At 39.6% G+C, this 14,666-nt stretch overlaps 1 protein-coding gene across 10 annotated transcripts in view; it reads right to left on the bottom strand.

Moving 5' to 3' along the window:
* Window positions 1-14,383, bottom strand: part of ROBO2 (roundabout guidance receptor 2) — a 1,216,825-nt gene extending 1,202,442 nt beyond the window's left edge. For 2 of the 10 annotated variants that reach the window (XM_089682897.1, XM_089682899.1), the window contains exon 1: window positions 13,825-14,379. In XM_089682897.1, the coding sequence (XP_089539023.1) occupies window positions 13,825-13,945 (121 nt within the window). In that variant the 5' untranslated portion in view covers window positions 13,946-14,379. Of the gene's footprint in view, window positions 1-13,824 lie in introns of all 10 variants that reach the window. The other 8 variants (XM_089682904.1, XM_089682898.1, XM_089682906.1 and 5 more) reach the window with 8 other exon arrangements.
* Window positions 14,384-14,666: the final 283 nt, after the last annotated feature.

Genomic DNA, 14,666 nt, shown 5'->3' with positions numbered 1-14,666 from the left:
GCTTTAAGTATCTTGCTGCCCTTCCCCAATTAATTTTAGCATGGTGACTGTCATAAGCCATCTGCTGCTCTTGAAGATGAAGAAATGTATACTGAGAAAAACATGTACATCCCCTTTCAATGTTACACAAATGTAAATCTTACTATGTAGTACTGACTCTTTAAAAAAAACTCCTGCAACTGATAAAACACTTGGTCTCTATTTGGAACTGAGGAAGAAGTTGTTTTGATAAAAAAAAATGTCGAACAGATCATAGAGTCCCTAGCAGCAATTTTAAAGGATCATATTTACAGAAAGACAATTTATTGCTAAGCTTTTTTGATATCGAACTAATACAGCTGGAATTGAGTAAGACATTTTTACCACTTATATGAGATTAAAGCTGTATTTCTATCGAAATCGTCCCCGTACAGAAGACAGACACCTTGATCTTTTTTGTCTTGTTGAACTTCATGTACAGAAAAAGCAATACAAAAAGCAGCTATAGGTGTATATATATATATATAATGCAAAAACCTTTTATTAGTAAGCGTGTATTTTTATTTAAGGAATACATAGCAACATCTTACACACAACAAAGAAAATAAAAAATGAAGTCAAATATTAGCTAAAACATAACTAAACTTTCAAAAGGGAGTTTTTTCTGCTTTAACAGACAACCTCCTCCCTCCCCCACCCCCGCAATTAGAATTGTGGGAAATTGTATTTTTCTTTTCTATTTTTTTTATGTTCCTAGCCCTGGCTGCCATTCCGGACTAGGTCTGTATGACTGGTATACTTACATTACATCTCCTAGGAGGATGGAGAATTATCACAGAGCATCCATGGCAGTTTGGAGGGTGGGCCAGAGGACGGGTTCGGCACATCTTTGGAGCTGGCTGACAAGTCTACAAAAAGAGGCAACTCTGAATTCTGGAGCAGTGCAGCATCATCGCCACACCATTAAATCTTAATGAGGTTGTCTTCACTGGCAGGATCAATAGATATTTGTGGGACTTTGCAGGGGGACTAGGAAAAAAAAGTGCAGATGTAATTTTAATTACATTTTGCAGCACATATTTGTTTTAATGGGAGACCATAGTTCTACTTCAATATATTCCATACAGAAATATTCAACAACACCTGAAAATAATTAGTCCATAGGAATCAATCAGATTTTAGTTTACTATAACTAAATCGTTATGGGTTAGTGCTTCTCAATACATTGCTCTTTATCTTAAAGATTGACAGTCTGTTATAGAAGGTGCATGACCTAATGGTGCACCTATGAGAACTGTTACATCAGAGTGAAGAGAAGGACGTTTCTCTTGCAGATTAACTGAGTGATGGCAGGAAAGTCAGTGGTATTTCCCCAATGCACACACAAGCACACCAGCTTCATAAAATATAGGTGCTGTCTCCTTCTAAGAATATAATTTACCTTGCTGTCTCTAACTTTAAAATATCCTGAATCCAGTAAACCAGAACAAGCATGTACATTAGAAAGCTGGAGTGAAGTCAGAACTCCCGATCTGCATATGTGTTCCAGGTCACAGCTTCACTGCCACAAGGATACATTGTGAGTAATGCCCATATGAACCATTCATTCTTTTTTCCAACTTCTAATCTGCTCGAGATAAATTTTGATTGGTTTCAGATGTTTTGAAGACTCTTCTGTATACACAAGGCTCCACGTCAAAAAATGTTGTTGCCATTAAATAGCATATATTTACCAGTACATACTTATGAAGGATGAGCCGTACTGCTGCATTTATGGGCAAGTGAAAATGTGCTTGCAATCTTCAATAAAGTGGCCCATTGATCATTAAATCAGTATTCACTGTCTTACATTAAAATGATAAGTGTAATAAGAAGTCATTTACTACCAAAGATAATGGCAGGACTGCCATTCAGTGTTGTCTTCAGAGTAGTCATTAAACAGCATTTTAAAGAGCTAGTAGGACTGGATCACTCTTAATATGAAAATTGCAGGCAGGCATAAAACAAGCCATGTTATAAATTACAGCCAGAACTATTAAATATGTTATAGAACAAGAAGCAGTATCTTTCACAATCAATTAGGATTTAACGTAAGCTACTGGATACAAAAATCTGATTGCTTTGAGTTACTGTAGTTTGCACATTTTTTGCACTAACTTATTATAAGGATACTAAATATACATTGAAAGTTGTATTATGTAAAGGATACAGGCTATTTGGCCAAAAGTTTATGGACTCCTGACCATTACACCTTGGACACCTTGCACTATAGGCATCATAATCACACACCAGGCTGCTATTCACCATTGTGTGCAGGGTGCTGAAGCAACTGGTGAATGGTGGAAATGAACAAATACCAACATGTCATCAGCTCACCTAAATTTCTTCAATCAAATCATTCTTTATTGACATCTGTTCAGCCTGTCAGACAAATGTTCTGCACTTCTGTCTGACATGCTGAACAAACATCATCAGGATGATTTGATTGAAGAAAATTGTGGCTGCTGCAGGGGAGAGGAGGGAGCATTGACAAGGCCATTGGAGCCCTGTGTGTGATATTACGGCTCCCAGGATTCACAGCTGCTGTTGAGCTCTCCCTTACACAGGGAAGTAGGAGCTGCAGGACTACAAGACCAGGCAGGATTAAAAATAAGTATCTAAAGATTTTTTTTTTATATACAGGGTAAACATTATACGTTGGAGGAGGGGAGATGGAACATTTTTAAGAATAGCTATAGTTAGGCTTTTCTTCCACTTTGATTTAGCCAGTAAAGTGTACCATTTAAACACAAAACGGCCTGCGATAAACCTCTAATATTGGACGAGAACATCTGGCTTGCCATTGTCATTACATTTCTTCCCAATGGTGGTCAATGAGGTTGGATCAGAGCTCTATGCAGGTTACTTGAGTTCATCAAAATCATCAAACCATGTCTTAAAGCAGAACTTCACTTTCTCAATCAGTATTGACTATTTTTAATTCTTATGCTGCTAGCATTAGTAAATAGATAGGAAAGTATACTGTATTAGCCTGTTTTAAACTTTTGGTTTACATTACTTCAGTTACTTCCTGGTTTCCAGGACTAGGTAAATGATGTCATACATCCCAGAATTATTCAGGAGGGAAGGAGGGATTTACTCAACTAAGCACACCCTCGTGCCTGCATGCCTGAGCTAAGGGCAGATGGATTCCAGGAAGTAAATGCTATATGAATCATCTGCCCTTACTTAAGATGGCCACTGCCAGAAAAGCTAGGAGGTGTTTTTCAAAGTGATTTTTCAGCATAATAAAGCACGGAGACATGGATGCATGGGGGAGTTTACTTTGAACAATAAAAATGAATTGAATAGCGTTTTTGGTTTGTAGTACACATATACAGTGTAGGAGCTGGCTTTGTGCACAGTCACCTTCGAAGAAAAGTGCCTTCCCTAAACTGTTGTCACAAATTTGGAAGCACGTAATTCCCTAAAATGTCTTTGTATGCTATAACATTAACGCCTTCACTGGAACCAGCTGAGTTTATTAATTTGGAGAGGATCCCAAACACTTGGGATACGTCAAAGGTTCAGATTATCAAGAAAATAAAAAAAAATTGTGTATTGAAGGACAAATACACAGCTGATGTCTGGTCAATCTATCCCATAGAAAAAAATGACTAACTAACGAACCTTTAAAGTGCCACTCTTGGAAGCCAATATAGTGCAAGAGACCGCACAGCAAAGTCCTATAAATAGCAAATATCTTCATTTCTGTGTAGGTGCGGATACTTTTAAGATACTTTCAGAATTACATTGCAACTGAGCACCACAAATAAAAAATGCTATTTAATTAATTTTTAATATTCAGTGTAAGCTCTCCCATCCATCCATCCATCCATTTCTCTATGCTTTATTATGCTGCGAAATCACTTTGGAAAGCACCCCTTTGCATCTCTTGCAGTGACCATCTTGAGTAAGGGCAGATAAATCATGTAGCATTTACTTCCTGGGATCCATCTGCCCTTAGCTTGGGCTAGGAATGCACCAATACCAATACTGGTATCGGTGCCAATACAGAGTATTTTCATTAGTTCTCGTGAAAATACTTCTGATGCCTTAACCGGTACTTAGCGGTATGATTTGCACTAATGGATGCAAATTGCACCGCAAAGATTTGCATGCAATTTGAAGAGGGTTGTGATTCCTGTCCAAATTGCATGTGGTTTCCCCACTGCTCCTGTGTGAACCCAGGTTTGTCATAGCCCGAGCAGGCGTCCCATGCTGAGTCTCAGTGGTAGAAGAGGAGAGAAAGCAGTCGGAATTTGAAATCTTCACTGCTTTCTTTCCTCTCCTTGCAGAGATGACATTTCAGGCTAGAAGACTTTTGATTGGTCAGCACCATCACATGGACAGTGCTGACCAATTAGATGCCACCTAGCCCGAACTGTCATCGCTGCAAGGGGAGGAAAAAAATCAGCAGGGATTTACCACCCAAAACGCACTCTCCGCTCCTCACAAGACCTCCTACTCTCCAGTTCCCTGGTCTCCTCCTCCCATGCCCATCTCCAGGACTTCTCCAGGGCTTCCCCCATCCTCTGGAACTCACTACCCCAATCCATCAGACTGTCACCTAACCTCCTCACCTTTAGGCGCACCCTGAAAACCCACCTCTGCAGAGAAGCCTACCCCGCCCTTACCTAACAGCTGATCTCCTCCGCTCTCCCCACAACTCCATCCCCCACAGCTATTTCCTCCTGTACCACTCTCCCCTCCCTCCTAGATTGTAAGCTCCAAGGAGCAGGGCCCTCGAACCCCTCGTGTATTTGATTGTATTGTTACTGTACTGTCTCATGTATTGTCTCCCATTGTAATGTACAGCGCTGAGCAAACTGTTGGCGCTATATAAATACTGTATAATAATAATAATAATTTCAAATCCTGGCCGCTTTCTCTCCTCTCCTACCACTGACACTGGGATGCCTGCAGGGAGGTTTCCCACACCGCTCCTGTGTGAACGTGGGCTATGACAAGCCTGGGTTCACACAGGAGCAGTGGGAAAATCGCATGCGATTTGAACAGGATTTGCATTCCTGTTCAAATAGCATGCTAATCTTTGCTAATCTTTGCGGTGAATTTTGCATCCATTAACGCAAATCGCACCTCAAAGTATCAGTAATCGGTATCGGCAAGTACTTGACCAAAAGTATCGGTACTCACTGATAAAAAAAGACAGTGCATCCCTAGCTTGGGCATACATGTAGGAGGGTGTGCTTAGCTGAAAAAAAGAGGGGAGAAGCCTCCTGAAGACTCCTGGGATGTATGACATCATTTGCCAAGGCCTGAAAACCAGGAAGTAACTGAAGAAATGTAAAAAGAAAAAATAAAACAAGTAAATATGATATACTTTCCTATCTAATTACTGATGTTAGCAGGATAAGGATTATAAATAGTCAGTGTTGATTGAGAGAGTGAATTTCCCCTGTAAATAGGGCTTATAAAATGATAAGAAAGGTGCACTAAGAATATGCAAAGTGCAGAAACACGGCTGCTGATCCAGATTCTTCTCACTAACCTGTCTAAACAGATCTCATTGATCGCTGTGGGTAACTGCCCTGTATATGTTATCTATGAACACATTGCTCCTTCTTCTGCTTCAGAGAAAATGTCTGATAGTTGTGAAAGTAACGTACAAGTGACACAGAAATGTGCGAAAGTTGGACCAGCTCGTGCAAAGTTACACATTCACTTATTCTTTTTCTACATAAAATGCAATACAACTACTGCCAAAAAAATTACATTTACAATGGCTATTAATTTGCTGAATACATTTATTATCAATTACTGGGTGGAAATGTGGGCAAACATTCCTAAAATTCCTAGGACAGCTGTCCACATAAAATAATTAGAGTTTGTGATTTCTGCGGAAGCGTTATATGAATTTTCTATTCATATAAAAAAAAAAATAAATAGTAATTATTCAGATATGCCATACATATCTTTATTGCCTGAAAAATTATTATAATTTACGTATAAAATAAAAAAACCATTTGATTTGACCAGGGGTGTCCAAAACAAGAAACACGGTATAACTTTTTGGATGTAACTACAAACATTTAGTTTGACCCCCTGAATTCCTAAAGATGGTATTTAAAGAAATTAATATCTCCTAGATTGTAAGCTCGAAAGAGCAGGGCCCTTGAACCCCTCGTGTTTTGTTTTGTTACTGTATTGTCTCATGTTCTGTCCCCCACTATAATATACAGCACTCAGCAAACCTTTTAGCGCTATATAAATACTGTATAATAATAATAAAAAATAATAATTGTGCGCAAGATGTTTAATAGTGAACACTGTGATACTGTATATGGACATACTGTTTCATTGGTTTTGCGCACTGAATTTGCCAATAGTAGTTCTTGGTGTGGAGATTTAAGTTCTAAATACAGGTTTTAAAAATAACTTTCCTGAGCCCTTACCTTACCCTAACTGATGAATCTTAACCCAATCCAAACCATACTCTAACCTCCTCATAACACCTACTCCTTTACACTTAAAGTGTAACTAAACTCACAAAGTAAAATCAGTCTGTAAATGCAGTAAAGCATGCTTGTTATACTCAGTGTGGAACCTGAGGTGTTAGTCCTCTGCACTGTGTAAAATGGCTGTTTGATCTTGACTTCTCTGATCCTCCCCTTCTTCTACTGTCCAAAATCCATAAGCTGAGAGTACTGAGCCCTAGGAGGCACTCTGCACATGCTCGGTTTAGTGTGTATTGCTAGAGTGTTTTTTTTTCCTTTGGGAAGGTGCATGTGATCAGCACAGCGCAAATCAGCATTGTCCAGACAGAGTGTCAGGGGTCATGCAGTCTCATAGGACAGTCATAGCAGAATGAAAACTCTTCCTAAAACTTTTAGCCAGTGCTTGGCTAAACACTGATAGACGTTACTGCAATATACTGCTGATGAGAAAAGGTATTTAGCCATTTATACTTACTAAAATAATTGCATTTCCATGTTCTGTGTACTGTGGGAGACCAGATATAGTGAATGCAGGGTCCGGGGTTTAGAAAAACTTTAACTTTGCCCTAAATTTAAATACACAAAACAAAGTTTGATCTGGCCTTTTATTGGGAACATCTGTGTGTAGGCCTCCCCAGACACTTGTTTTGGTGAATCTGGGCAGACTTGGAGAAAGACTGAGAGACTCTCATAAGAAGAGAGACATTGGACTGCAGAAACCGAGAAAACTGTGCTGAAAGAAGAGTAAAGATGTACTACGGAATCAAGGTGCAGGATATGCATCCCCAATTAACAGGATAACACGCACACAATAAAACTAGATGTTCCAAAAGTATTTCAATAAATCTGCATATGACATCAGGAAAAAACAAAAGGCATCCAATGCATTTCGAGGGACAAAATAAAATCCCCCTTCATCAAGGCTTTAGCACTTGACAAATATGAGCAAAGCTCCTGGATATATTAATCTAAACTTGGAAGATGATCAAAATATTTTATTAAAATCATTTTGAACTTTCTGGTTCAAATAAAGTGGAGGGAAAGTGACTGCCTTGACTGTGTGACTGACTGTGATGGAGAAGGAGATAGCATTCCCCCCTTTTACATTATGATCTGACTGAACACCCTGTTCTCAGACTCTACGGCAGTTGCCTGGGCTATGCTTACACCCTTGCTGCAACTGTAATGTAACATTTTTTTTTCATAGGCCTAGAGTGTGGCGGAACCGTTCCGCCTGGGCTTCCTCTTGCGGAGCGATGCGGTGTAGTCTCAGCCAATGATCCCCTTTTTTGGCAAGTCTTCCAGCGCTCTGCCAAGGTGGGTATTAAAGCTCAAAGACAATCCTTCCCTGATATCCCAAACCACGAGTCGGAACTTCGTGTAGGATGAATGAATGCATCACTTTTTTTAACACAACTCAACTTATACAGTACATGCTGTCAGTAATCCCTGCCCCCTCCACTCCCACAAGACAGTCTGGCACCTGGTTTCCCCACCCACACCCAAAACTCTACAGCACAATACAGCAGTAATCAGCACAGTATCAAATGTGGATAAGTGAAAGGCTACAAGTCCCCATTACCCAAACAAACTGTAGAATGCCTGTCTACATAACAGCTGCTAAACATATACAGTTTTAAAAAAGATAGAATGGGAAGGCCACCTAACAAAGGGATAAAACTGGAATGGAAAGGGCAAAATGTTATCACAAAGGGACGGTTCTTCACATAGAGGTTCCTTTATGGTCACAGCATACTTGTTTATTTTACAACATCAACATTGCAACACCAATATAAACAATATTTATCATTAACAATCCCATATAAGTTTACTTGAAAATTCTTCTCTCATGCGGATTGTTTGCTGGGGGTCTCTTTCCACAACTTCCTGGATTCCCTGCTTTCTTTGCACCATCTACTCTGCTATTTACTTTCAATTTCTAAGGACTACATATCCATAGTACCTCGCTGTCTTCAAGCAGTGGTTCCTGTACTGAGTCTGCCTCCTCTCAGCAACTCTGTAGTTCAGAATGCAGGCCTTGTGAAATGTGTAACAAGGCATTCCCTACGCACTGGGCATAGTGAATACATATCATAGAATTCAAAGAAGGAATTGTGTGGGGAACTTCACAACGAACATTTACAAACTTCTAGATCAGTTAACAGGAGTTTGCTAGAAACAATTGAATCCCTTTTACATTTTGCCTGTGTTGTCTATAGGAATGTGACGATTTGGCTGGCAGGATTTGATCATATGTGATGTGAACATTCATGATGTGAATGTTCAATATATATGTGTAAAGCGCTGCGTAAATTGACAGCGCTATATAAGTACCTGAAATAAATAAATATTGATGAGAGAGATTGATGGTCTTCATTCTTTGCCCCTTTGATGGGCTGACTTTTATGAAAAAAACTGGGTGCCACCGTGGTGTTCCTTTTTATCATGATTTGGTGACCTTTGGTCTATTAATGCTCCATTTTGGCCCTACAGAAAAGATGGTTCATGGTTATAATTCTCTTTTAATAGATGTGCACACAGGTTGTTTTTAGTAAGCTGTTCAACCATTTGGGTAACATACTGTTCACATGTGAAGAAGACAGAGAGTGTTTGAAACGTATTGAGCCTTCATGTGGACCACTCATTTGAGTTCCAAGATCTTTCATGTAGAACATACCTGTGAACGCTTGATTGGAATTGTTTTTAAACTGTCTATTTTAATCTGTGTAGAATAAAATATTGATTTTTAATAAATATATTCATGTAGTACTAGAAGTTTCCTTATGCCCCAAAAAGTCCTTGGCTACACATGTTTTCATAGGTCCGATCTATAATATATAGGATATGGGAATGATGAATAAGAATTTCTCCTAATTGGAAACAATTGAAATACAACATGGAAATGAATGATATTTAATTTTGATCATAAATAAACTTGAAATATATGTGAGTTTGTGCAGTTACTGTGGACAGTGCACTGTCTGTTCTGCAGGGCTATATACAGAATCTCTAACAGATTATGGACCCAGATGCTCAGATAGATGCCCAGTCATAGACTGCTATGGCAAACAGCCTACAGCTTATACAGCAACAGAAAGAAGATTGCAACAGAATAAAATAAAATGGCCAGTAACACAGCTACAACAAAGCTTTCATTTGCAAATCTGACAAACCAGAACTACCAGCCTTGGAAATTCAAGATGAAAATGCTGATAATAAGAGAAAAAATGTATGAATTAAGGCAGGCCAGAACACCCTTCAGATGAGTGGATAGAAAAAGCTCAGAAAGCTCAGGGCACAATCTCTCTTAGCATAAAAGATGATCAAATCATACATGTAAGTGTGAAACTGCTAAAGAAATTTGAGAAGGATTGCAAAAGGTGCATGAAAGAGCTAATCTCAGCATTAAACTGTATTTGACAGAAAGCTTTACCAAGCCAAGCTGATGAAAGGCCAGTATATGCAAGATTACATAAGGCACACCTTGGAAATGGTTAAACGCCTGAGAGATATAGGAGAATGAATAAAAGATGTTCGAGATGATGAGCAGTAGTACTGCTACAGGACGGCACAGGTGCGCAAAATCACGTATATATATATGTGATTTCGCATTTCTGAGTAGGGGGCGCGCACATGCCCTACCCGCGTGCGGCCATTTGCAGCTTTCAATCACCGGGTCCTGGCCGGTGATTACTCGCTGGTGCCCGGTGATTGCCGAGCATCTCTGATGGGTGGGGAGAACTGTTTATAAACAAAACAGTTCTCTCCCCTGTCAGCTCCTGCACACTGCTTTGCATGGTTGTGTATAGCACAGCCATGCAATACAGTGTGCTTACAGTGTGCTTGCAAAGCAGTGTGCTTACAGTGAAGCACAAACACAGAGCACAAACACACAGCCCCCTAGTAAAACGCAAACAGCACACAGTTAACCCTTTGATCGCCCCACATGTTAACCACTTCCTGCCCAGTGCCATTAGTACAGTGTCAGTGCTTTTTATTAGCACCAATAACTGTATTGGTGTCACTGGGGATTTCATTGACACCAAGTCAGTTCCCCCCCAGTGTCAGAATGCCACCCGCCGCAGTCCCACTATAAGTTGCTGCTCGCCGCCATTACTAGTAAAAAAAAAAATCCCAGTTTATATATCACCATTTGTAAATGCTATAAATTTCACATAAACCAATTCATTTACACATATTGGGATTTTTTTGTTAGCAAAGACATGTAGCAGAATACATTTTGGCCTACATTTATGCCAAAATTAGATTTTTTTCATTTTTTTACTGGACATGTTTAATAACAAAAAGTCAAAAATATTGTTTTTTTCTCAAAATTGTAAGCTCTTTTTTTATAGCGAAAGAAAATAAAAACCGTGAAGGCGATCAAATACCACCAAAAGAAAGTTCTGTTTGTGGGAAAAAAGGACACAAATTTAATTTGAGTGCATGACCGCGCAATTGTCAGTTAAAGTAACGCAGCGCTGTAACGCAAAAAATGGCCTGGTCAGGAAGTGGGGTAAATCGTCAGGCGGGCAAGTGGTTAAGGGCAAGCGGTTAAGGGCAAGCTTGTGGATGAATATAAGCGTAAAACAGAAAGCATTAATAGTGTTTCTGTTGCAGAGTCTGCTTTAAAGATGAAAAATAGGAATACAACCAGTAATATGCAAAAAGAAAATCTGTTCTGTAGGGCTATATACAGAATCTCTAACAGTTAATATGAAATTTGTTTGTCTGCAGTATGCATGACTCCATAGGCAACAGGTGCTTCTTTAATTTTATTGCCTGCCCCGGATTCATCCCCGTTCTGCACCTAACAAGTAACACATCACATCAAACAATACCATCTGAACAATCGCAGCTTAGGCAGGCATTTAAACTAAAATATAAAGCACACATAAACCCTGTATAGCTTCACACATAATGTGTCCATTTGTTTATGTACTGTTGTAAAAGTGGAACTTTCCAGCCTATCAAGCCATTCTCAGGTCTGACATTTTATGGCACTTATTATCCCTTTGCCCTGGCAGCACAGGCTAAGTGGCTCTTGGAAGTTTTCCACGCCAAGTACTGTAGGTAAAAAAATTTGCAGAGCCCTAATGCAACAAAGGAAACCCAGCAAGGATGAGCTGAGTGGCTGCTGCTGCCGCTGGGATGTTACTATAAATTATTTAAACTTCTTTTTTTTTTTTTTTATGTCGATGCTTCTCGTTAACCTCATATCACAACACAGAGCAGTGGGAAGAAGAAAACAGCACACACCACGATAACAACTGTGATTAAAATGCCTCTCGCTGACAAAAGGACATTACTACCAAACAAATTTGATTATCTGCAGGAATATAATAAAGAAAACACACCGTCAGTGATTCTGTTGTACAATAAAGGTTGCCACTTGGGCACCAGGAATAAATCCATATCTCCTTTAACCCCAGTGGATGCCAATGCTTGTATAGCTGCCAACAGTAGAAAATTGTACTAAGGGATCCTTTGCTAATAAAAAAAAGTGGCCCTGAGCAAGCACTGGTGTCTCACAGAACAGCGGGACATTCATTCTTTCAGGGCATATTTACAAAACTCAATTTAGAAAATGCTTCTTTCTGCATTTATAATATGCTTCTTAAAGTGAACCTGTCACTTGGGATGTTAGCACACACTGAATCAATTTAGAAATCTCTTCCATTGCCACTGCCAACTAATCAACAGTGGAAAATCGGCATGTTAAACTCAACATGTCTAGATCTTCAAGTGTTATTCTGTTCATTGACACTGCTGCTGATTATTCAAAATGGCCACGGCAAGAACACATCACCTTATAAACATCAAACCAGGCACTGGCTGACTGGTAGAAACACATCTTTATTATCCAACTGCCTGTTGCCCAAGGGTTCTTTGTTAGTAATAGACATAGATCATTACATCTTTTAAGGGGTATTAAACCCAAAAGCAAAGGTTTATTAAATTGCTGATGTGAACGTACAGAATATCTGTAAATCGCTCCAAAAAAGTGGCGGCACTATATAAGTACCTGTAATAAATAAATAATAAATAAATAAATATTGCAGCTTACCAATTCTTAGATATGACAGCTGCATTAGTTTTCTTTTTTACCTTTTTAAAATTTTATTTTCACGTGGAGATCTGGCAAGTAAGTCTGTTGTTTTTTAAGAAAAGCTGTCCTGCAAATGTAGCAGTTATACGATTGAGACAAACCATTTAACACTGGCAGGGGTACTTACAATGATCAGCATTTAAAACCTTTATCCCAAAGGGGGGGGGGCTGTTTGCTGTAACTGATTATAAACAGTGAACTGGAGTTTGGCTTCAATTTGCTTAGTGTATCTAAATCTTCTAGTCTAGTACATCTAACACTCCCCTCCCCCCAGACTAGCAATGCTGCTGTCCAAAGGTGTCTCTGCTGCTCCTTCTTCTAGAGTGGGGATACTCTAATACAGCAGGTTACTGGCCAGATCACCAGGAGAACACAGAGGGAAAAAAGAAAACTAATGTGGTCAACACATCTAATGACTGGTAAGCTGCAAAATATTAAAGGTTTGCTTTTGGGCATAATACTACTTTAAAGGGTATAGATTCTAGTGATAGGGAGTAATACCTAAGCATAACAATTCAAAAAATTAGATGAATAATCCAAATTCAGAATTTCAAGGGACAAAAGTTTTCCAGGGACAAATCTCTAAAACCTAAAAGTATCATTAGAAATCCATCACGCTTGTAAACCATGGCAATGGTACCACAACGGGTTAAGCTGGACAAGCAAAACTTCATGGTCTGCCATTCGCTGGCCATCTAATGTCATCCTTCAGCTACTTTCCATTAAAGCCAAACTTAAGCTGACTGTGATCCTAATATTACAAAGCATTTGCCATCCTCTTCTCTATAAGCAATTCTTTTAATAAGGTCAATTTAATTTACCTCTATAATCACATCAGCGGCAGAATATTAATCTTGCTGTCGGCATTCGCAATTCACAGCTTTCTAAATGACAATACACAGAATTTCGAAAAAAAAAGGAGTTCTAATTCACGACCAACTTTTTATTTGTTAACATTTAAAGGGCAGCTGAAAATCAACGTGTGGCGAATCAATCTGCGCGGCGGGCCTCAAATCTCCTTAATGCTATTAAAAACGGCAGGCGTAGGACACAAACAGCGAGCTTATACGTCATATGAACTCAGAAGAGCCGTCTTATTGAGAGTTTAGCCAAAAAATGTCAACACACCGGCCAACCACTTAAAAAAGTTCCAGAACTCCAGGGATGCCTGGAGATGGCCATCAGTAGCACGTAGCAACATGCAGGTACCAGGGCTGGTAGGAAAGTTTGGTGACTTACCTCCTTTCCAGTTTTTGCCTTTGGTCCTGCTAACCTTGCTTAGAGATCCACCATGGAAGAGCAACGTCAAGAGGAATATAAGTTCAGGGGTGATATTCCTGCGTCTCAATGAAGATAACATGTCCGGATGATCATTTCACACCATTGCTAACATCTCCTTTGACTCCACGGTATACCTTTATGTTCCCCCCTCTTTTCTTTCTCAGCAAGAAGTCATTAATCACTGAAGAATCAGAGCACACAGTGGCTTTGCCATAGCTGGATGTAGAAGCAATATCTCAGAGATGTAGCCCTGAGGAAAAAGCACATTTCTTCAATCCTCCTGCTTCATCAACATACAGAGCAAGGATGCTGAGAGCACTGTGCTGCTAGTTCACGCAGGCAAATGCACATATCCCCCTCTCTCTCTCACTCTCACTCTCTCTCGCTCTGTCTCTCCACTTTGCTTATGTTCAGGAGAATATCCTGCTATTGTTTCCACCGAGAGATTGATTGACAAATATAAAAACTGTAATGACTGTGTCCAGCAAAGGAGGATAGAAGGAAAATATTGCCAGGCTTGGTCCAAAACAGACGAGAGAGGCGCTTGTCCTGACAGCTCAAAGCTTGGCTGATCCTGATCCTAATAGCCGTGCAAGCAACTAAATTGCTCTTTTAAGAGTAATAGGGCTTCGGTAAAAGCCGGTGTCCCTGGCACTTGAGTGGAAAGTGCAGGTTTTCTACAAATCCTGAATGAAATCAATGCAGACCAGGCTGCGAATGCTCAGGTCTGAACATATAGCAACATTCAGGGTTTTCATTGCCTTTCCTAATAGGTGGAGGTGGATGCTTGCTGTATTAGA

Source organism: Staurois parvus, unplaced genomic scaffold (assembly GCF_062004578.1).
Source record: "Staurois parvus isolate SC_StPar_1 unplaced genomic scaffold, SC_StPar_1.0 ptg000299l, whole genome shotgun sequence".
Classification (NCBI taxonomy): Eukaryota; Metazoa; Chordata; class Amphibia; order Anura; family Ranidae; genus Staurois; species Staurois parvus.
This window is presented reverse-complemented; position numbering and strand designations above follow the sequence as displayed.